Source organism: Gallinula chloropus (assembly GCF_964237585.1).
Source record: "Gallinula chloropus genome assembly, chromosome: 2".
In the NCBI taxonomy this organism is placed as follows: Eukaryota; Metazoa; Chordata; class Aves; order Gruiformes; family Rallidae; genus Gallinula; species Gallinula chloropus.
In genome coordinates this window covers 140678195-140700484 of record NC_140086.1, presented here as the reverse complement: position 1 = coordinate 140700484, position 22290 = coordinate 140678195, and the positions used below count along the sequence as shown (strand labels likewise).

Genomic DNA, 22290 nt, shown 5'->3' with positions numbered 1-22290 from the left:
TGGGAATAAATAAGCATTTATTGCATTCATTGTCTATCAGCCTCCTTGTGGAGGAGCAATTCACAGAACGGGAAGCCCAAACACATTTTCTGAACATCATTTTAAATACCCAACACAAATGTTTAGTCAGCCTGAACTGTGGCAGTGGTTATTCTTCATTGCTTTGTCCAGCCTTGATTTTTTTTCCCCTTTTAATCATCCCCAAAGAACAGTCAGCGCCTCTTTTTTTTTTTTCCATTTTTTTGCCTTTTTTTCTTTTTTCCCCTCCCTCTAGCTGCAAGAGAAGCCCCAAAATCTTCAATGATAGTTTAAGAATCATGTGTATTTTCTTAAGAAAAAAGTTAATTTATCTATTGTGAAACAGTCACCATGGAAGTTGTATTTAGCTCCCAAGTGTAATGGCAGAAGATCACTGGGAATTCTAGAGCATGATGTGACAGATTCCAATTTGGCACATCTTTCACCATGTCTCTTGGCTTCATACAGTCAGATGAAGGAGGATTAAGGATGCTGGTTCATTTTTTCATTTAAATGAGAAAAGAAAGACTTCCCATATTCATAGGTGCTGATCATTATAGCACAAGCAGGAGCAACTTTAAACAGCCGAGGAATAATGCCTGCCCAGGAGAGAAAGAAAAATATCACTCTAGGACCATTTAATGATCACAGTATATATATACTACTGTGTACCTGTCTGAAATTCCTGGCTGCAGACATCATCACTAATAACATTATGTGCTTGCCTATCCTATCCTGTGTGGCCAGCCTGCCTCAGGTGCTCTGTGCCGCTGCCCCTTTTGTCTCTCCACAGAGGTGGAGCACAGTGCCCTGCAGGGCTCCTTTGCTCCTGCACAGGAGAGATGACCCGGAGGGCAGCCAGTGTGCCCTCCCCAAAGTGTCAGTGCAAACTTCCTGCTCACGTGGAACAAACAGAGGCTTGTGACAGAGGCAGTTAAGAGGTTCAGGAAGCCCTGAATCCTGCAAGGAAAGGGCTCAAACACCACGCTGGGCCATACCAGCTGCTGTGGGTATGTGTCAATGCCAACTGTTGAATAAAAGTGTGATTCCTTTGCCACTATCTCCTAAAACCCACAGCACCTTTGCTAAAACCATTATGCATGGTCACATGCATAAATGATAGAATTCAGGTGTTAAATGTCTTCCATTACAATCAGGTGTGAACTTGTCAGTAGAATTCAGAAAGGGATTCAGTTACCCAGAGATAGGAAGATAAGGCCGAATCCACTTGTCTACACACAGCTATCTACTTCCACTTGAAACACAGAAACTTCTGCGTGGAGCCAGTGCAGATGACACTAGACCTGTGGAAAACCTATGTCCCTTTGGAAGAGCATCAAGAAGCCAGGTAGAATACCCTCAGTCATCATGCCTACAGGTGGGCAACTTATCTGACATACTGGTTAATCAAGAGAACATCTCTACACTCTGTTACTCACATGTCAAGACCTACAGGTAAGTATCCTCACTGACTTCTACCCAAAATGTCTAATAATACTGATACTTTGTGGTGTCTTTCATTCCGCTGGCACCAGTGCTCTGAAATATACAAAAGTCCTGTTCTAGCAAGTAAAGCAATTTAATCTCTTTCAGCAAATGCAAACAGGTCTTTCAAGTCTTCAACCAATTGTGTAGCCATTCCCACAAGGAACCTGAATGAAGAATGTTCACAAGACTGGTAAGTATCATGGGTTTGGAATGTCCCTTGTAATTGTTAAGTATGAACTACAGGCTTTTATCTCAGTATCGTTTTAATCACAGTATCTTCTCATTTCCTCCTTAGGCTGCCAGAGTTATACATGACATCACGTGCACTGCAAAGGACCTCTGTGCATGACAACAGCAGAGTACTGCCCCAGCCATTCTTCAGGGCAGGACACCAGCAGCACTGTTTCACTCTGGTGATACTAAGTTGTGGACTAAGCAGTGTTAGGCAAAATTTGTGAGCATTCACCATGAAATGCATTTCTTTGAATGGTGAAAGAATCTTTAGTTACAGGTAGGTTGGAGGAACTAAGAACCTCATTCCAAGCCATCATCCAAGAAAAAAATACTGTTTTGTTGGATATGGGCTGAGATGACTTGCAGGCATCTTGCTAAGCACACTGATGTTTATTCAGACAAACGTGACAATGGTGATGAACCACAATGAAGCACAAGTATTTTGGAAGGCAAGATCTGCAATATGACTTGCTGTAAGGTATAAAAATAAGCATCTAGAATAGCCAAAGGAACATACCAGCATCTTGCTTAAATGGCTCCACAGTCATCATACTACTGCTCTTGAACCCATGGATGAAAACTTTTAGCCTCCCCATTCATCTATGAACTAATGAGGCACAGACAAATCTACTGTAAAAATGCCCTCCATGCAGCACACAAGCATTTCCACTTAAAGGAGACTCTCAAGAAAAATAAGAAATAATATATTGACAGATTGAAAACAGACAAATTATATGATGCAGAAGTCTGTGACTCAAGAAATCAAGACATCTGCTGTGATGCTAAGCTGTGGGAATCTACTGTAATGTGAAAGAAAAAGGGAATTGCAGCCATCAGGAGAATGACAGGCACCTCCAGTGGCATCTTCAGGACTGCCTACAGAAAGTTTGGCGCTCCACGGAAGAGACATGAACAGTCTGACACTGTTACTGCTCTAAGACAGAATTTTGAGAGCTCTGCCTTGCTACAGAGCTGCAATGTTGTATTTCTTGAGGATACACCACCAAATGGTCTAAAAATTGTACAAAAATCTTTAAGAAATGAAGATTTGATGCATTTTTTTTATATTTCAAGAATGTTCATACAGAAAAGCAAATTTTCCACTAAACCCTGAACTCCTCAGACATGCAAAGCTTTACAGTCAAGATGACCTTCCCATCAGGACAACTGTGTTTGTCGCAGCTCCATGTAAAGGCTTTTCTAAAAATTAGTTTGGCCCAGAGTAGTTCACCACAAAGCTCTCCCAGGGTAGAGAGACATTCAGTCTAGTTATTGGAGAAGTTCCTGTGCATACGGGGTAAGGAGTATCTGGTGGTTGCCAAGAGGAAATTGGAGGGGGACAGCATATAGCTAAATGATCAAAGCACTTTCTGGTTTAGTTATCATCTTGGAAAGTAGAAACACAAGTCTGCTTAGGACTGCACAGATGAGAATGCAAGAACACCAATTTCTGAGAAACCCAATCTTTTCTTCCTGTTTCACTTGACAGAGCATGCCAAGTAGAAACCTCTGACAGATGCCTAGCAGCATCCATGATAGCTGCTGCCAAATAGCTACAACTCTGTGAGAAAAATTGCATGTCATTCTCCAAGAGAATATATTCTGGGATCAGGCTAAATCTACCACAAATTACTGAAAAGACTGGTGATTATCTCAGGAGTGAGTCAGTCATTTCTGTAACTACAGAAGTGGCACATTCCCTGAAAGATCATAAGAATTAAAAGAAATCCTCAGTTTCAGGATGAGGCACTAGTGAAGGATTTTTGCTTCAATGCTGGAATGTCATTTGTCTTGTCTCATGTCACGCTTGCCAGGTCACAAAAACCCTGTTGGTCACGGCAGTTTGGTTATTCAGTGGAAAAGACACTCTTAAGTCCTGTAAGGTCTAAGGAGCCTCTATGATCTCCTTGATGTCAGAAAGTCCTCTTACAATTGAGCCAGAATGATGAAAATGAGGAAAAACACCTCCTTCTGGACCTCTCAGGAAAATGGTCAGCTTCATTGCTGGAGGTTTTGAATTAGTACCAAGAATTAGGTCAACTGATTTTGATGGGCTCACTGGTTTCAGAGATGCCAGAATTTGAAAAAACACACCAGAAGGTAGTCCTGGGGGTTTCTTTTGTGTGGTATAAATACACAACTTTTAATGGCCAAGCTATCTTATTGTGGTCAGGGATACATCTGTCCTGGCCAGCAGTAGAAATAACTCCTGCAGTAGTCCAAGGCTTAAAAATTATCTTTGCCAAAGCTACCACAAAGATTAAAAGACAGTCTTTAACACAGTCCATGCAAGAAGGAAAACTAAAATACATCAAGGAATTACACAATTAAATGGCATCTTAATAGCGACCTTCTGTCTTACTGAACGGCTCAGAGGAACTGAAACACCACCTTCTACACACTAAACTATGCACTTGTCCTGGTTTCAGCTAGGAGAGAGTTAATTTCTTCCTAGTAGCCAGTGAAATGTGTTATGGAGTTAGGATGAGAGCAGTGCTGGTCACACGCTGATGTTTTAGTTGCTGCCAAGCAGTCAAGGACTGTTCAGTTGTTCATATTTCCTTGTTAACAAGAAGGTGGGGTGCACCCAGGAAGCTGGGAGGGGACACAGCCAGGACAGTTGACCCAAACTGGCCAAAGACCATATTCCATGACAATTATATCATGGTCAGTATAATGAGGGGCTGGTGGGGGGAGGAGCACATGGCTCCAGGACATGCGGGTTTTGGGGACAGCTCTGCACCGTATGGCCTGAGCTGTGCGGTTCGGTGACAAACAGCATTTTGTGTATCACCCGTTTCGTATGTTTTGCTATAAAGTCCTGTTATTATATATATCTCTCTGCTATCCCAGTAAACTGTCCTTATCCCAACACACGAGGTTTTAGTTTTTCTGGTTTTCTCCCCGCCTCCCGCCCTTCCCCCTCCCCACACTCCCTCTTAGAGAGCGAGTGGCTGCGTGGTGCCCAGTTCTCAGCTGGAGCAAAACCAAGACAGTACTGATGTGCTGAACACTGGACAGAGCTGGGCAGCAATGGTCCCTTGATAGGTCCAGTGAGGGTAAGAAAGTCACATGAGAAAGTCACAGTGAGGGGAAGAAAGTGTACGCATGAAATAAAGAGGTTTTAAATTTTACTTGTAGGTTATCTCTTTCAGAACTCTTTAAACTGTCAAGATTGCATTTCTCCCCCTGTTTAAACTCAAAGATTTGATGAAGACTTCAAATCATGTTTCTAGTTTGATAGAAAAATGTAAAGGAAAAAAATGTTGGGGAATAGTTATTACATGACCTTAAACACCTCAAATATACAGTATTTTACATAACTACTTCCATCTAGCAAACAAGTAAACCCTAATATAAGTGCCGTATCTTCCAGTCCTCTGTAAAAACCTGCATTGCAGTCCAGCTTAAAATGACTGCATGATAGGATAGATGGGAACTATCCTGGGTTAGTATTCCACCAGCAGCAGCAGTATTTCATTCTGTGAATTCTACTGCAAAATATCTATTCCATACTCAGACTCCTTGGGTTCCCAGTAATGCATATTCTTCCTTAAGACTTCAGTGAGACAGAAAAATCCTCTGAAATTTAAGATCTGCTTCTGAGACAGATAAAACAAAAAAGTTGAGCATAGAAATTGGTATGAGATGAACAAGAAAAATGATGCTGGCTATTCCTAAATACAGGTGCTGCAACAGTACTGACAGTTCTGAAATTTTTAGCACTGGACCAAAAACTGCACCTATGAAACTTTCTCAGTCTAGAAACACCTCTGCACTGTACCTTCCAAACCTACAATCCATTAACTTTCCTTTGTACTAATTCTTTCTGAAAATACCAAGCATTACAGTTTAAGAAATCAATAAACTATTTAAATGAGAAAAAACCCTATTTTTCCTGAACTGAACCTTCTCCTGACATTTTAAATTGTCAATACAGCCATACCTGTCACGACCAATCCCTCTATTTTTTATGAAAGTCACATCCATCTTGGACAGCTGTAGTTGAGTAACTTGTGAAGAGATTACCACAGTTCTCTCTGAACTATTCCACAACTGAGAGTGTTCACAGAAATGGAAATATTATATCATTTATGCATATTAACATCTGTAATCCCTTGTTACTGATTAAAAAACATTTCTAGTCTGAGTTTCTTTAGAAAGATATCAAAATATTTACCAACAAATAATCCAGTAATCCCATTTTTAGCGACAATTTTCCTCATAACTCCCCAGGTTGATGAAGAGTTCTTCTGTGGAACTCAATATAGTACAAGAAAACAGTCAATTAGGTAATATGCAAAATATTACAGGAGAATATTTTCAGAAATCAGAGCAGGCACTTCAGATATAATTGTTAGGTTTAATTAATTTATGTTAATTTTATTCATACTGTTTTTACAGGATGTTAAATTCACAATAAAATACTCAAAATAAAATTGCACGACATGGAAAAACCTGTATTAACTCCTGGAGTAAGGTATACAAACAGAGACAATACTCCTTACTAGAGTAACTGATAGAGTTGAAAAATGTCAAATAGCTTTCAAATGAGCCAGCCCCTCTCCATGTCACTTCAGACATCCAGCTAAGAGATCCCCACAGTTCAGATTTTCAAACAAGAACTTTCCCTTATGGTAAACTGAATCTAAAGGTAAATTTTCAGAATTGATTCAGTAAGAATGAATCATAAGAATGAATATCACAATTAAGCTAGGACACTACACCTTACGTCTAAGTTCACAGAAATCAAACCCTCCCAAAATGTGTGTTACTGATCTGTTACTCAATAAAGTATAGGTCTATGAGATATGGATTGCAGTCCCTTGTAGAGCTAAATGAGATACCATAAGCAACCTGATTGCAGCATCTAGAAGCGACCTGTGTTGCAGGCACATGCAGCTGTGTTAAATGGAGCAATATTTTTGTGCAATTTCACATGCTGCTTTCATTGATCTATAATGCCAAAGCAGCTATGAATACTTTTTTTCTCTAACAGCAACTGGATTTGGAAAGAATTTAATAAATAATCACAACGAAATTTTAAATATATGTTAATCTATTTAGTATCAACCTAATAAATATATGGCAGCTACTGCGATTCAAAGTGGTGTTAGCAACGAATTCTTACATTCATTGGCACAAGGGAAGAATTGAAACACAGAAACTATTCATATTTAAAGATTTTTTTGATCTTTGTGTGCACTGCAATGAAACATAAATATATTGTCTTGAGAATTATACCAGAATAAAAAATACTGGAGAGAATGAAACCTCATGCCAAAAAGTGAGCACTAAGTTATACATCTTTCTGAACTAGGGCTTCAAATGGTTTTTGAAGTAGCAACTGTTTGGCACTCAGCCTGTTCACTGGTCTGCAATCATAACGCTGTCTAACATTTAAGTTAACGAAAGTCCCTCACTAGTCCAGGTCCCAGTTAATGAAAAAACAAAAAAGGTTTTAGCTATAACTTGAATTTGTATAAAACACAGTGGGGTGCTCTACTGAACACAGAACTAAAAAGAAACTTCCCTACTGTTTCATTCTTTAAAACTGCTTTGATATTCACTAATATGCCCTCAAATATAATTCCTTTGAAATCACATTAAAAGGTTAAAAGTACATAACCTAAGCACAGTGCTTTCTCTCTCTCTAGCCTAAGATTTAACAAAAAAAAACATGATTATGAAAGAGCAAAGTGGTAGTGCATGTGCAAACATTTTATCATGTTATTTTTATAAACTTAAAAGTCTTTTTCAGTAGATCATTGTTCACCTGCATGTTTTATAAAAAATTAATTATTTGCCTGTATAAATATAACTTAAATATATACAAATTTGCAATACTGGTCTGCCTAAATGTAATAGCTCTAGATTTTTTTGTTTATATTTTGTAACATCTTTTCAACCTAAATGATGCAGAACTCACACCTTTTCCCATCTCCAAGCCATTAATGAAATACTGCATTTTTCCTAGAAGATAAAATATATCCTACAAGATGTTACAATCTGGAGAAGAAAAAGGCCGTAGTGATAGAATTTTTAGATAAACTTTAGGAGACAAATATTTAAAATTCTTACCAAATGTCTATATAACTCAAACATTAGGTTTTATTTTTCCAAACATTTTTTCCTCCTTACCAGCAACTTACTTTTTAAGGTCTCACTCTCCCAAAGTTCAGTCTGCCTGTGGGTTTTCACTACATCAAATGGCAGTGTTATCACAGCTGCAATCTATCAGGAAAAGAAATCAGTTTTAACGTTAGACACCAAAGAATTAAAATTTAGGGTTTTGGTTTTTTTTTAATTAAAGTGCACACAATTTGAAACTTCATTTGGGATTCCAAGCACCTGGTGTTGCTAAAAGTCTTACATTTCAGAACACTGCAATTTATTCAGATACACCTAATACCAGGCCATGTGATTTAAAGTAGTTACACCCTAAAACATACACAATTTCTGAGAGGATCATATAAATCATACCTCTTTTAAATAGTTTATTAGTGATAACAATAAAGAGTACTACTAGAAACACAAATGTATACTTACTGAGCCAGATGCTGCTCCTGAAGTAAAAGCAATAAAAAATGTTGGTTCATGTGCACCAACTTCCTTGCACATCATCTTCTTGAAACGTTCATAATTATACCAGTACATTGCTATGGTTACAAAAAAGAGGAACTTCCGTTACAACACACGCTCATGTCAGATACAGAAATTCCTTCATCAAGTACAGACATAAGGATTCTACTGTGGCAACAGAGGCAAAAAGAAATAAGAGCTGAAAGCAAAATAAAAGCATTCTCTCAGATGATCCATGGACAGACTGCCTTATTCCCCTTTTCTCCATATTCAAAATTTCTTCATATGATACAAATTGTCCTAATAATTTTGTTATTCCCATAAAGCAACCCCTACCTTAATACAATTTAACCCAAGCATGACAGAACTCAAATGGTTATTTTTTAAATTCAATTTAACATAAATCAAAATGTAGTTTTCTACTGACTTTGCTATGCTTTAGGCAAATAAATACTGCAAATAACAGCTGCATATCCTGAAACATAACTGCACCTCATCCAGCACCGAGTTCTGGAGGGTGTGCCAGCAGAGAAATATCAGTGTTTTCTTGTCATGAAGACAGCCAGCACATATGCTTGGCCTCCAACATTCTGCAGAGTAAATGTAGGCAGTATCTCAGAACGGGGTTTTCAGGGTTCAAGGAAAATCTACAACTGAAATATACAAAACTCTAATATACATTATTTAAATCCAAAATTTTCCTTAAGTGCCTGCAGGACTCCCTTCCCTGTATACCTTTTCCATTTACAGTCTTTGCAACATGGCTTAAAGAATGAGTTTGAGTGTTATTATTAACCCAATTCTTGTGCTTTAAACATTCACAGCTTAAATTTTATTCAGTCTCCCTAGCTGCCCAAGGAGTGTGCTTGAAGCACATCATTCACACTTGGGCAAGTAACACAGTGGGATTCTAATCACCCTGTGCTGCTCGGCCTATGCTGTTCTGCTTGGCTCTTTTCACAGGGGAGCTGCTTTCCCAACACAAATTGTTACACTGATTTTAATCCCTCTTGAAAGAGCTAACTTGAGCTAGCTGCAGCAGAGGCACAGACTGTTCCATTAGAATACCAGAAACCCTGATGCTGTTGGGGCATCATTCGAACAGAAGAGCTAAGCTGTAAGGTATTAAGGGAGCATGGCTGAACTGCATACAGTACTTCTAAGAAAAAATTAATCAGAAAACATATTTGGAAAAGACATTCAGCAGCATTAAATACCCCTACATTATCAGAGTTTTGTGGCATTTCTTTTATCTTTTTTTTCAATACATTTTCCTTCACTAATGCCTGCTCTTATGGCTCTTCAGCAATAGTCCTTAACCTGTAAGGCAGTAGCTGCATGTTAACCTGTGCCTCTACTTTTCCAGCACCCTGTGAAGTACTGGGCACAGACAGTTGAGAAGTGAAGGCTTGAGCAGAGCGGAGACCGACTTTAACATCAACCAGAGTGTTTTGGGCCAGTGGGGGAACAGCAGGCACGGGCACGAGGATCTGAGAAGGGCTGAGAGAACACACAAGCAGCACCTTAGCGCCCTCTTCCTTGGGCGCTTCCTCCCAGTCCTCTTCCCACTCTGCTTCCCACTCTGCTAAAAGCAGCCGAGAAATGGAAGTCCACTAACTCCTGCCAAGTTGCTACAGGCAAAAATCATAAGAGAACAAGAATTTCTACTTGAAGTCCAGGCAACAGGAATTCGAAACATGAAGGAATTAGACAAACTAAGAATTTTGGAGCTCCCTTACAAAGCTTAGCAGAACAGCATTTGGCAGAGAATGAAAGTAAGTAAAATTTAAAAAAATAAAAATCAAACTGGATTCACTTCAGGCAAAAGGTCCAGGTGAATTCTGACAGTTACCTTTAGCCTTAGAGAGGGCATGTTTCTGTAAATACTGAAGCCTTCCCTGCATGGAAGGCTAAATTAAGTCCCATTAATTAACAGGACCCTTAAGCCCAAAACACAGTCCAACCAACATCCTCAAACATCTACCCCTATTAAAGTGAAAGAAAATAGCGTATTATTATTTCTGAAAAAGGCTGAAACAACTTTATTTTGTTAACTCACTTAACCACTAAGTGCATTTTTTTAACGAAATAATCACCCCCACTTACCATGCACTGCTTTGGCTCACAGCCAGTTTAAAATTTATTCCAGGTGCACCTCTAAATGCAGTCAAATCACATAAAACGATCAATGATTGGTTCAAGAGACTGTTAATTACATGTCAGATCATCTTGAAAATGAAGTAGGAAAACAAAGATAGCAGGTTAAATACTTGAAGGATTCCCTGCCTCCAGAAATAGGTTTGAAGCATTTTTTTGTGTTTAAAGGTGTTTTTCCTGATACCACCCAAAGAACACAAACTGCTTCAAGGACAATTGATGCCAGATGAACTACAAGGGCTCTGATAACCAGAGGTCTCAGACAGGGGCTCTCATCACTGTCATTAAGAAGAGGGAAAACGGTCCTTTGTCAGTCTCATCCAATCACCTGTGTAGCTCACGACATAATATAGGTATGACAAAAAGGGAGGAAGTGTGATCTCCTTTGTCCTTGTTACCTTAAGGAACAGTCCTGGGACTAGTTACGTTCCCAATCCTTCTAGACTTTTCAACTTTGGAGCTTTATTAACACGTGGTGCTCTCACTTCATGTTTTTTTGAGCAGTTAAACTCATTTATCTTCCTAACAAAAATTCCTAAACACGCTACTGTGTCACTCTCTCTTTGTAAAAGTTTTCAAAATTAAGCACCAGAATGCTTAGATGCAGCATGTTTCTCTGTAAGGAAATAACCACATTATGCCTATCAGGGAAAGCTTCCTACCGAAAGCCTTCAAAACCACATTGCCTGAACTGAATTTTTGCCAAGCATAAGCAATTTTTTGTCAAGAAAAGTTGAACTAGATGATCCTTGAGGCCTCTTCCAACCTGGTATTCTATGATACTGAAGATGAGAAGAAAAAGTATAGAGAAAGAAAACCTAACAGTGAACCTTAGCTGATCTCCAAGGACAAAATGGGGGGCAGGGGGCAGAAATCAGGTACTCAAAGAGCTTAATAACACTCAAAAGAAAACAAGTAAATCTTGGTCATTCTTAAGAGTCCACCATTAAAATTACCTAGAAACACAGGATGAAAAAACAGTCTAAAAAAGTTATGCATAAACAGATCTTCTGATGTAACACAAACTTGCACAGAAAAACCCCCTACCTGAGAAGGGTACATCTCTCAGAACTGTAGAACTCCAGCCCCTCCATAGGGAAAGCCATCCATCTATAGCCACTTTACTGCTGAAGCATGTGTACAGTTGCTTGTAGGACAACTTGCGATACTGCATCCTAGTTCTGATCAGCTCTAGAGGGCTCACTAGAGTAACTGAACCAACTGCAAATGAGAAAAACGTGGGCTTTTTTTTAAAATCAACATGTACAGGTAATATTTCTTGAACTTCAAAGTCAGGAAGTTATTTAACTCTCTCATTTTTCTTCAAACAATTCCCACTGTTTCCTTTCCAGATAAGAATACAGTATTTACTCACAGTACCTAAACTTTCTAGGCACTCAGTCTACCTACTTTTTTTCCAATACTGGCACATTGTAATCCATGTAGCATGTTAAGAATCCTCATTTTCAGATTTATTAGATAAATAGGCTGAAAATTTCAAATATGTATCAAGATTAGTTTTCAATAATTACCATTTTAAGTGTAACTTGAAGAAAGTGAGTTTGCAGTGTTTGGGTTTGGTTTTTTGTTTGTTAAGGACAAAAATGATCATTAGAGATTAAGATATTGTTGATTTCTAAGCATCTCTGCCATTCTATTTTAAACCATCAGGAATATTTAGCAGGCAATCTGTATCTGATAAAGTAATTTGCATCTCCTGGGAAGCTCAGTGAGTCACCACTCCCTCAAAAGTTCCTATCACACGTGTAATAGACTCTAATGATTTCACTTTTCTCCTGTTGCTGTGTTAAGACTTCTTTGACATGTGAATTTAAAATCTGGAACAGCCCAGTAAGAACAATTTGCTACATCAAGACAGAATAACTATTTTTTTTTACTAGTCTTCCAGTCCCCTTAAATAGTTGTTACAAGTAAAATATGAAACTACATTACCAGTCTTCTAGGAAAGCCCAAAAATACTTGACCTGAGCTACTTCTATAAAAATTGATGAAAAGGATAAACAACAGTAAGAAAATATACAAAATTCAGTCCCTTTATATCATACAGTAGTAAAACCAGTACAAGTAAATTTTCATTGTCCTTCTAATTCTCTATGTAGCTTCCATTCTAGGAAATAATGATGATTATTATTGATTCACCACAGAAGAGACTTAAATTAACCTGTCCTGAGTAGAAGTCTAGAACTATACAGTTTTGAACAAATTACAAACATAGTGAGAATGTAACAGCAAAAACTAAATCACTTTATTTCAGGTTGGAGGGTTACGTTGCCAAAGAAATACTAGGTATTATTATTGGTATATATTACAGTATTCCTTCCCATGCCCAGCTCCATATAATATCATCCTTCATTTAAAGGCACAACATATTTACTTTGGAAAATAAACAAAACAACAAAACAAAGCCAAGAAAACCAGATACAGGCATTTTATTTCAGTTGTCTCTTTAAACAGATCACAACTTACATCTGCTTAAGGAACCTGCAACAACTGGAATGTGTTCATCATCCTTTCCTAGTCTAGATTTCAGAGCTTCACTCAGCTGGTCATAGCAGGTAAAATAGATTACTGTGGTAGGAAGTGCCATTATTCTAAAATATAAGAGAGAAATCTAAATTGATACAAGGAAAGCAGAACCATAAAGTCAACATTGTTGTATGGGTATTTTGCTTAAATAAAGTTACATCTCCAAGTATGTTTTTGTTGCAAAGAAAAAGCATTAATCCCATGTCATGGATTTGCCACCTCTAGTTCAGAGTTTCAAATACACCTATTTCCGTGCTTTCTAGTTTTTAATTTAATTAGGAAGAACTAGAAGTAAAATTATGGTGGATTATGTCAGTCAAAATGTATTTCATATCAGCTTCAGATCTGTTTTGATAAAGAAGGAACTGAAACATCTGAATATGAAGCAAGCAAAGAATACATTATGGAAGCTGTTCCTGACCTTAAAAGTTTATTCATTTAATCCTTGGAGAGTATTTTCTCTCTCTTAATCAAGACTTATGATTCTCACTACTTGAAAGAATGTAGAGTGAGTAAATATAATCTTTTTCCATTCCAGCACAGTACAGATAAAACAAAAAGAGGTAAATCTATAACCACTGAGTGTAGGGGTAAAGCATCACACTTTACTATAAAACAGCAATCATATTTCTGTGTTATGTCTGTGCCAATAGAGCACATACCACTGTTACGAAAAAAACCCCAAACCCAACAGTGAAGACTGGCATGCTTGGAAACCCAAAAGTTCATAGTTTAGATTTCTTCTAAGAAAGTCTCTATCGTCAAGAAGCTGGTTTTTCTCTGTACAGAACAGATGTTGAAGAAAAAGCTCTTTTTCATGGCTGAAATACAGACCCTCTTAGTTCAGTTAGATCCTAAAGGTTTGCATTTTGAAATCCCACATGCTGCAGGTTAAATAACAAAGCCTGAACTCCGCTGTGCTTTGCTTTCTTTTGCCTCTATACCAAAAACTGTGTGCAAATCAAAAGTGTACAAGTGCTTTCCTGCTGGGCTCTTTGATTTGGAACAAGAGAACTGTCACATAACAGTTCATCTTACAAGATAACAACTTTAAGGTAAATGTTAACTTGACCACTTTCTCAGATTGCTTATGGAGGAGGATGTAAGTATATAGGTCTCAATTACTAGCCCTACTAGGATAATATGAAGAACAAGATAAAACAGATTGGTGCTGTTAAGCATAAAAAGAGGGTGGGGGAGAGGGGTTGATAACAGTACTTAAATCTGTAAATTGCTCTCATGGAGTGAAAAGGAATGATCTCTTTTCCATGACAAAGTTGTTTAATTCTTTGAATTAAAGAAGATTCTAGTTAGTTGTTTAAAAATAAAATTATGTCCTGGTAATGAGGTGCATCACTAGTCCGTGGAAACAGTTTTGTTGCTTACTACAAGTATCCTAGTAACAAACTAGGATAGCAAATATTGATCAAAGACTACCATTCTCTAACAAGCACATTCAACCCTATCATTCGATGACACCAGCAAGGGGACAGTCACAGTAAGGGTACCATCTCTAAAAGGCAGAATGAAGTTTGATATTCTCTCCTGGTGAGGCCGCATCTGGAATATTGTGTCCAGTCCCGGGCCCCTCAGTTGAAGAAGGACAAGGAACCACTTGAAAGAGTCCAGCACAGGGCCACCAAGATAATTAATGGAGTGGAATATTTTCCTTATGAAGAAAGGGCTGAGAGAGCTGTGTCTCTTTAGCCTGGAGGAGACTCAGGGGTGATGTCATAAATGTCTATAAATATGTAAAGGGTGAGTGTCAGGAGGACAGGCTCTGGCTCTTCTCAGTGGTGTCCAATCACAGGACAAAGGGCAATGGTTGCAAGCTGGAGCATAGGATGTTCCATGTGGACATAAGGAAAAAAAATTTTCACTGTGAGGGTGCCCAGAGAGGTTGTGAAGTCTCCTTCTCTGGAGACATTCAAAACCTGCCTGAACAAGTTCTTGTGTGACTTAATCTAGGCAATCCTGCTCTGGCAGGGCGGGGGGTTGGACTAGATGACCTTTCAAGGTCCCTTCCAACACCTAACATTCTGTGATGCTGTGATTCCTGGTTAACTACTCAGAATCTATCAAAGAGGTCACAAGGAGAAGTCTCAAGGTCTGGCAGAATGTTACATGTTTCTGATCAAACTGATTACATCATTATTTGTAACTTCAGAATTTACCTTTTTAAATCACTTAGAAATAAACATACTCACTTCTCTAAATAATGGAGTATTTTTTCAAACAATAATTTATTACATATTAACAAAATTAGAAAAAAAACCAAAACCATTCAGCTTACAGTGTTGGGGGAAGTCCACTCCACAGTGATTTAATTCCCTCTATTTGAATAATTTTCACAAATGCATCCTAAAAATATAACCAAAGAGCAATAATTAGCTACAAAGCTTTTGTACTCAGTATATATTTTAGTTGGCAGAAAACAAATGTATGTATTTAAAAAGTATGTTTCTAAAATGGTTTATCATTCCAAGATTCCAATTTAGTACTTGCTAATGCTAGCTATTATATTTAATAACAGAAATAGTTCCACTGATCAGAACAGAAATATTTGGTATTTGAAATTAAGAAATTCCTTCCATCTTTAAAGTACTGAAGTAGTAAGGTTTTATCAGTAACTGACAGCCCTGTGAATGATTTGGTTTTAGAACTAACACAGCACAGCAACTTCAAGAAATTTACAATAGAGGGGGGTATAGATAAAAGACTGGAGAAAGGACATAACTAATTCCAGTTAGTTCCTAACTAACTGGAAGTAATTCCAACAAATACAGCAAAGCATTTGTACAGTCCTGTCATTGGACAATGTCCACAACAATTTTATTTGCTGCTCAATTGTCCAGCACCGTTTTTTTGTGGTTTTTTTTTTTTCATGAAAGAAGATCCAATATGATAGTTATTCTTCTTTATGAATACCTTGTCACAGCAAAAATGGGCATAAAATCATGTCAGTTAAAAACTAAGCGACCTTCTAGAAATAAAAGAAAGTTAATTGAAAAATTCAAACTTAAAAAATTACTAATTCTTTTTTAAATAACACAGCAAAACTGCTCAATAAACCTTTTGCATGAGAATTTCATTCTTCTGAGGCAGAGTCACACAAAATCTCAATTAATGAAACAGCATCGGTGCTTGACAGCAAGTCTGCTTCAAGTGTCAGAGCAAAATGCTACTCCTACAGGTTTCAATGGCTCCAGAACTTGATACACAAAGTTAACTTAAGAACACTACCTGTGGTGTTAGGTCAGCTCAGGTCCATACTGGAAGATCTATGGACAGAGAGCTGTAAGCAGGCACAGAAAATCAGTACCTGCAATCAGCAAATATTGGCAATACAGCTGAAGTGAGGCAAGTAAAACCACAGAGTGTGTTCTTCTCAAGGGAAGAATATGGATTTTCTTGTAGAAAGTAGAAGGGATCATTGATCACCATGCAAATTACATGCAAATTGTAACCACACAAACACCCTCTCAAGTGATAACAGAACTAGATACTAGAACTTAAAAAACCCCAATATATTTACAGGATGCTACTTTAAAATGTTTTCAATGTACAGTTTTACATAAATGTGAAATGTTCTTACCAATGTCCCTTTGAAATGCCCAGGTTTTTTATACCAGGCTTTGCTGTCCCCATTGTCACAAACACATATATGATCCATAAGGCCATTGGAGTATACAAAACACTTTCCTAATAACATGGTGTATAAGAATATAGTTAATGCTTGTAAGCAGCAATATCAAACTGGATATAACGGCAACACAGGTTTATCTCTGGTTAGACACAAAGGGGCAAAATAATCTGGAAAGACAATGACAACAAATTAGGTAAGAGAAAACAAATGTACTCCTCTGAGTGCCAGGCTACATGAAACTACACTCCTAGGCTTCAAGAAAAAAGTTTTATGTTATACTACCATCTGCTGAAGGCCCAGAACAATGCAAGACCTGAATGTCACTACTGGATGTAACTATGTGAATATCTTTCAGACTTTTAAATCTTTTATTGAGTAGCCCAAGCATCCACATTACAAGTGGAGGTTCTGTATCTTAGGTTAGACCATATTTATACTAGATCATCCTCTCAAATTGTTTTTGGTTTCTTCAGTATCACATGCTTTTAGACCGTTTGACAAAATATTATTGCCAGAAACATACTTTAAGCTTCACATTTTCAGATTTCTGAAGGATTCAGAGTTTACTAAAAAAAAACCAGGATACAAGGAACAAGTATTTTTTCTGATTTACAGCAAGTGTGGAAGCAAATATCCATCTCCCCATACAACATGGAAAACTAGTCATGTCCTTTCGTTTTAAATCACAGTTATTAATTACAACTAAATAGTAGGAATTATTGGCATATCTTTGAGTGTACACTTTTTTCATCTATTTAGAACCCAAGCAGCAGGTGACTTAGGTAAGACTTACGACTTTTCCAAAAGTCTCTGGATTCTGGAGGAGATGAACTTTGATACAATATCCCTATGTGATTGGAATGAAATATGATGTTATTTACTAATAGCTTTCTTTTTTTAAACTCAACTCAGTAATAGTTGTACATTCTGCCTCAAAAACTATGACAGACCAAAAAAAAAAAAAAAAGCCTGTTTAAAATGGTATGTATTTATGGGTTTTTTTTCTCCAATGTCTGTTCACTGGAACATTTTTTTCCTTAGCAATTAAAATATTTATCACTGTATTGTTTTCCCATATACACCACTTCTGCTGAAGAAACAAACATCGCTATTGTGAAACAAATGATAACATTCTGTAGCTGAGCCTTATGGTAATCATCAGCTAAATACAACAACAAAAAGCAAACTGTGTCCTACATTACTCTACATGTTTGTTTTACCTTTGGAGAATGGATTGCTTTGGGCTTGCAGTCGAGTTTTGATAACATCCAGAGGAGTTACTACAATGAAACAGAAGTCATTTAGAAACGTCCTGCATTCCCTGAAAATACAGAAGTGTACAGATGGCTTATCATGAACTTCTATCACTTTTCTTTTCCAGAAGGTTTTACAATGTTATCAGTTTACAAGTAACCATATGTATCTTTTCTAATTTAGTATCAATTGCATAGATAACAAATATTAGAGATAAAGTTAAAGCAAAACACATTGTGTCATCTTGTCTGAAAGTGCTAAAACTTGTGATATTACACTCTGCTGCTAACCTTTTATAAGTGGCATACCACAAAGCATACGAGATCAGATTTTGGGTGCAAGCATGTCAAACATTACAACATTTTTCATGTGTTTATTCTCTTTCAAGAAACTGACTACAATAGTCACGTTCAAAGGAAAGACATTGAGCTCAAGATGCACTTCCTTTGCTGCATGTAAACAAGATCTAAAACTTTAGAGTTGTTGAAAAGTAAACGAAGGTTTAGTGAACATTTCACTGCTTCTACTCCAGCCTTTACAATTATTACAGGCTTAGGCACCAACACAGCTGGTCAGCTGGACCAGCAGCTATTGATTATATTGATTGAGGGCTTGTGTGAATTGCCTACGTACAAGCAGCTAGAGCCATCTGTGTCCCAAAGTCCTTCCAGAGCTGACAGAAATGACACAGGACCTATGACCTTACTAAATAAGTGGCATCTAGAAACTAAGTCAAATACTTTAGTACGTGTCTCAGTAAGCACAAATATATTCAAGGCAACTGACTCGCAGTTTAGCTCTCTATTGAAGCCTCTCTGTTGACTGACAGAAGGTTCAATACTTGGGTCATATTTCCATAGCTAAGTGTAAGGATCTAAATGTGCATTTCAGGCACTCACACATTCTCTGCATCTCCTAGCTGCCACTTTAGAAAGGAACAGGTCTCCTATACCTCTTGAGGTCTCAAATACTGACACCAATGCTGCTGTACTAGAATCTTACATGCACACAGCTGGAATCCATGTTGGGAATTCCGCAGGTAGGATATAGCTTTGCTAGCTACAGTACCTAACATCACAGGGCACAGGGCATCAAGAGAGACTAAAAGACTAAGAATTTGACAGGTTCCTGGTAAGATCCTATTTTGCAATACTTTGGAAATATTGGGGGGGGGGGGAAAATTGCACTTTGAAATTGCACATTTTTTTGCAGCATAATCAGTGTTAAAAGTCAGAACCAAAGGACAGCTAAAGCCAAAAAGTACTTGTGACATGAAGTATAAGCTAATGAGCTTGAAGGGCTTCAAGGGATATGAAGTGCTGAATCTAATCAACCAATGCCTCCTTAGGTACACATGGGGAAGGAGTGACTGTGCAAGATGAATCAAGAAATTTAAAAGGCTAACAAAAAGCTATTCTTAAAAGCAGTGTCTAGGGACAGCTCCCCCTGCCAGTTCCCCCAATAAAAAGCTTTGACAGTGTAGGGCATCACAGCAGAATAAATAAATGTTACTCCTGAAACGCTGACATGAAGGGTACATCTCACACAGGCCAACCTCACAGGATTTGTGTCTTGTTCTGTAAAGGAGACTTTTATTTAAAATCTATTTTTAAAAAGCAGGAAATATGGAAATTAATTTTTATTATTAATTTTGTTTCTTGCAGAGATAAAGCAATGAATTACTACACCAAGAGGGAAAAAACCATAGAAATGAAAATTTAATAAAAGTTATTCTTATTTTCAGAAATGGTTAAAGATTATCAGGACAGCAAAGATTTCAATTAAGTACATTTGTTAAAATATATAAAAATATAAGAAAATTATTCAAAAACATTCTTGTTTAAAATATTATTGTCAATTTATAAACAATATATATGCAGACATCATTCTGAATCAAACTGAAGAGTAATCACTTTGCAGAGTTTCTCTCTGTGGTAAGCTTGATAGTTTGCCTTACCAAATAATGATGTAATTACAGCTCCACAACAAGAGGCTATTGCTTGCTGAACAATGGTTGGTTTATGTAAGTTGCTATCGCTCATTTCAGCCATGGCTTTATTCCTGAAGAAAAACCTGTAAGGAACAGAAAAATATTATGCAAGCCTATGTTCAAAACGTGAAATAAATCAAAAGAAAAAATACTTAAATTTTTCATTAATACAGTACCAGCAGCAATAATGTATGTATTAGTTTTCTACTTGTATACAAACATCTCCATAATTTTTGGAAATCAGAGTATTTGCTCATGTTTTGTAAACAATCTGAGTTTTCTAAACTACAATAAACTTTCCAAATCTTTCTTACATGAATTACAATGTTCATATTTTTTACAAACCACATTATTTAATATATATTACCTTTTGCTGTAACAAAGTGTTTAGGAGTATGTAAATCATCTGTACAAATATTAATATGGGCCTGTGGCATATAAACCACAGTATTACGTATGTAGTATTACACTACACAGTGAAACCAGAGTCAGATAATGAGAAGTGTGACCAGATCTTAAAGCACCTCCCCCTACCCCTCCCCTCTTAACTGTCTTCACTTTATCCATGATTTTGCTCCCTTCTTCCCCCTCACTGTGGCATGGGGAGGGGCAGGGAATGGGAGAATAGGGGTTTTGGTCAGTTCCTCAAGAGTTATTTTCCTTCTTGGCTGGGGGGAGGGGAACACCATGGTCCCACTCACAGGATACAGCGCATGAACTTCTCCAACATGAGTCCTTTCCCACAGAGCTTCAGGTCTTCACCAGCTGCCCCAGCATGGGTCAGTACTATGGGGTGCAGTCATAAATCATAGAATGTCTCTCAATCCTCTCAAATCTTTCAGACCCAGACTGCTCCAGCCTGGTCCCCCATGGAGTCACAAGCCTTCCCCCCCACCCCAGCAAACCTGCCCGGTGTGGATATCTCTCTCTTGCTCATCTTTGTCTCTCTTTCTCTCTCTCTCCACGGGCTGCAAGTTACTGGCAGAGGCTTGTTCCAACGCAGGTCACGGTGTCTTCTCTATGTCTCCACCTGCTCCAGCGTGGGGCCTCTCCACAGGCTACAGGTGGGGTCTCAGCCTTTTCCACGGGCTGCGGGAAGACACCTGCTCCACCATGGGTTTCTCCCTGGGCTGCAGGGGCATCTTTCTCTCTGGCATCTGGGGCACCTCGCCCCTCCCTGGCCTTGGTCTCTGCACAGTCCTTTACATCTTCTCACTCCCTTCTCTGGTGGCAAAACCAATCTGCTAGCATTTTTTTTCTCCTAAAAGTGATTCCCAGAGGCGCTGTGACCATTACTGATTGGTTCAGCCTTGGTCAGCAATGACTCCGGCCTTGAACCAGCTGGTGTTTGCTCTGTGGGGCCTGCAGAGAGCTTCTGGCTGCTTCTTGCAGAAGCCACCCCTGCAGCCCCCCTTCTCCACCTGAACCCAGCCACGCAAAACTATGACACTCTCCTTTTGCTTCTGTCCAAGAAAATCCAGAGAGCTTTCATTGTTAAGCCAACAGTCAGAGCCCACTAGTGATTCTCCTTTTGTTGTAGTTTTGCCCATGGGAAGGACTGATGTTGGAGTTCATGAAGGACTGTCTCCCGTGGGTGGGATGCCACTCTGGAGCAGTGGAAGGGTGTGAGGAATGCCTCCAACCTACCCCTACCCCCCCCTCCCCCGAGCCAAGAAGAAAAACAACTTGGGATGAACTGACTGAAACCTCCATTCCCTGTCCCTCCCTGTGCCACAATGGGGGTCAGGGGGGAAAACAAAAGCAAAATCATGGATAAAGTGAAGTCTGATAAGAAGGGAGGGGTGGGGGAAGGTGCTTTAAGATCTGGTTGCACTTCTCATTATCCGACTCTGGTGTCACTGTGTGTGTAGGGTAGTGTAATAAATTAGAGCGTTTTCTTTCCTTTATTCTGTGTTGAGTCTGCTTTGCCTGTGACACTAATTGTAGAATGATCTGTCCCTGTCTTTATCTCAACTCCTAAGCCTCTCTAGATAATTTTCTCTCTTGTCCAGCTAAAAAGAGGAGTGATAGAGCAGCTTTGGTGGGCCTCTGGCCTCCAGCCAGGGTCAAACCACCACACTTACGTAATAATGACTAACTAGTACTAAAGCTACTATAAAACAGTAATTCCTTGAGCAAATCCTGCTGTAGGGCTGTGCAAGCAAGGTTACAATACCTCGGTACATGCTCACAGTATCTAAAAATAAGGAGTTTATGTATTCCCAGTATCTGCAACAAGCCAGGATAGAAAATAAAGTATTTCAGAATTGTAAATCCCCAAATAACGGCCAATCTTTGAAAACACACATTGTGCATAGGCACAATCCTAACTTCATCAGTTTACATTGTACTATTTTTTAATTGCTCGACAGCA

At 38.4% G+C, this 22290-nt stretch overlaps 1 protein-coding gene across 1 annotated transcript; it reads right to left on the bottom strand.

Moving 5' to 3' along the window:
* SLC25A40 (solute carrier family 25 member 40) lies at window positions 1-19977 on the bottom strand (the record flags this gene model as incomplete). Its single annotated transcript, XM_084279884.1, has 10 exons — window positions 1-617; window positions 5921-6001; window positions 7893-7974; window positions 8290-8399; window positions 11527-11700; window positions 12967-13091; window positions 15320-15387; window positions 16622-16728; window positions 17893-17952; window positions 19884-19977. The coding sequence occupies 10 exons, from the start codon at window positions 19975-19977 to the stop codon at window positions 502-504; spliced, it is 1017 nt and encodes a 338-aa protein (XP_084136010.1). The 3' UTR covers window positions 1-501.
* Window positions 19978-22290: the final 2313 nt, after the last annotated feature.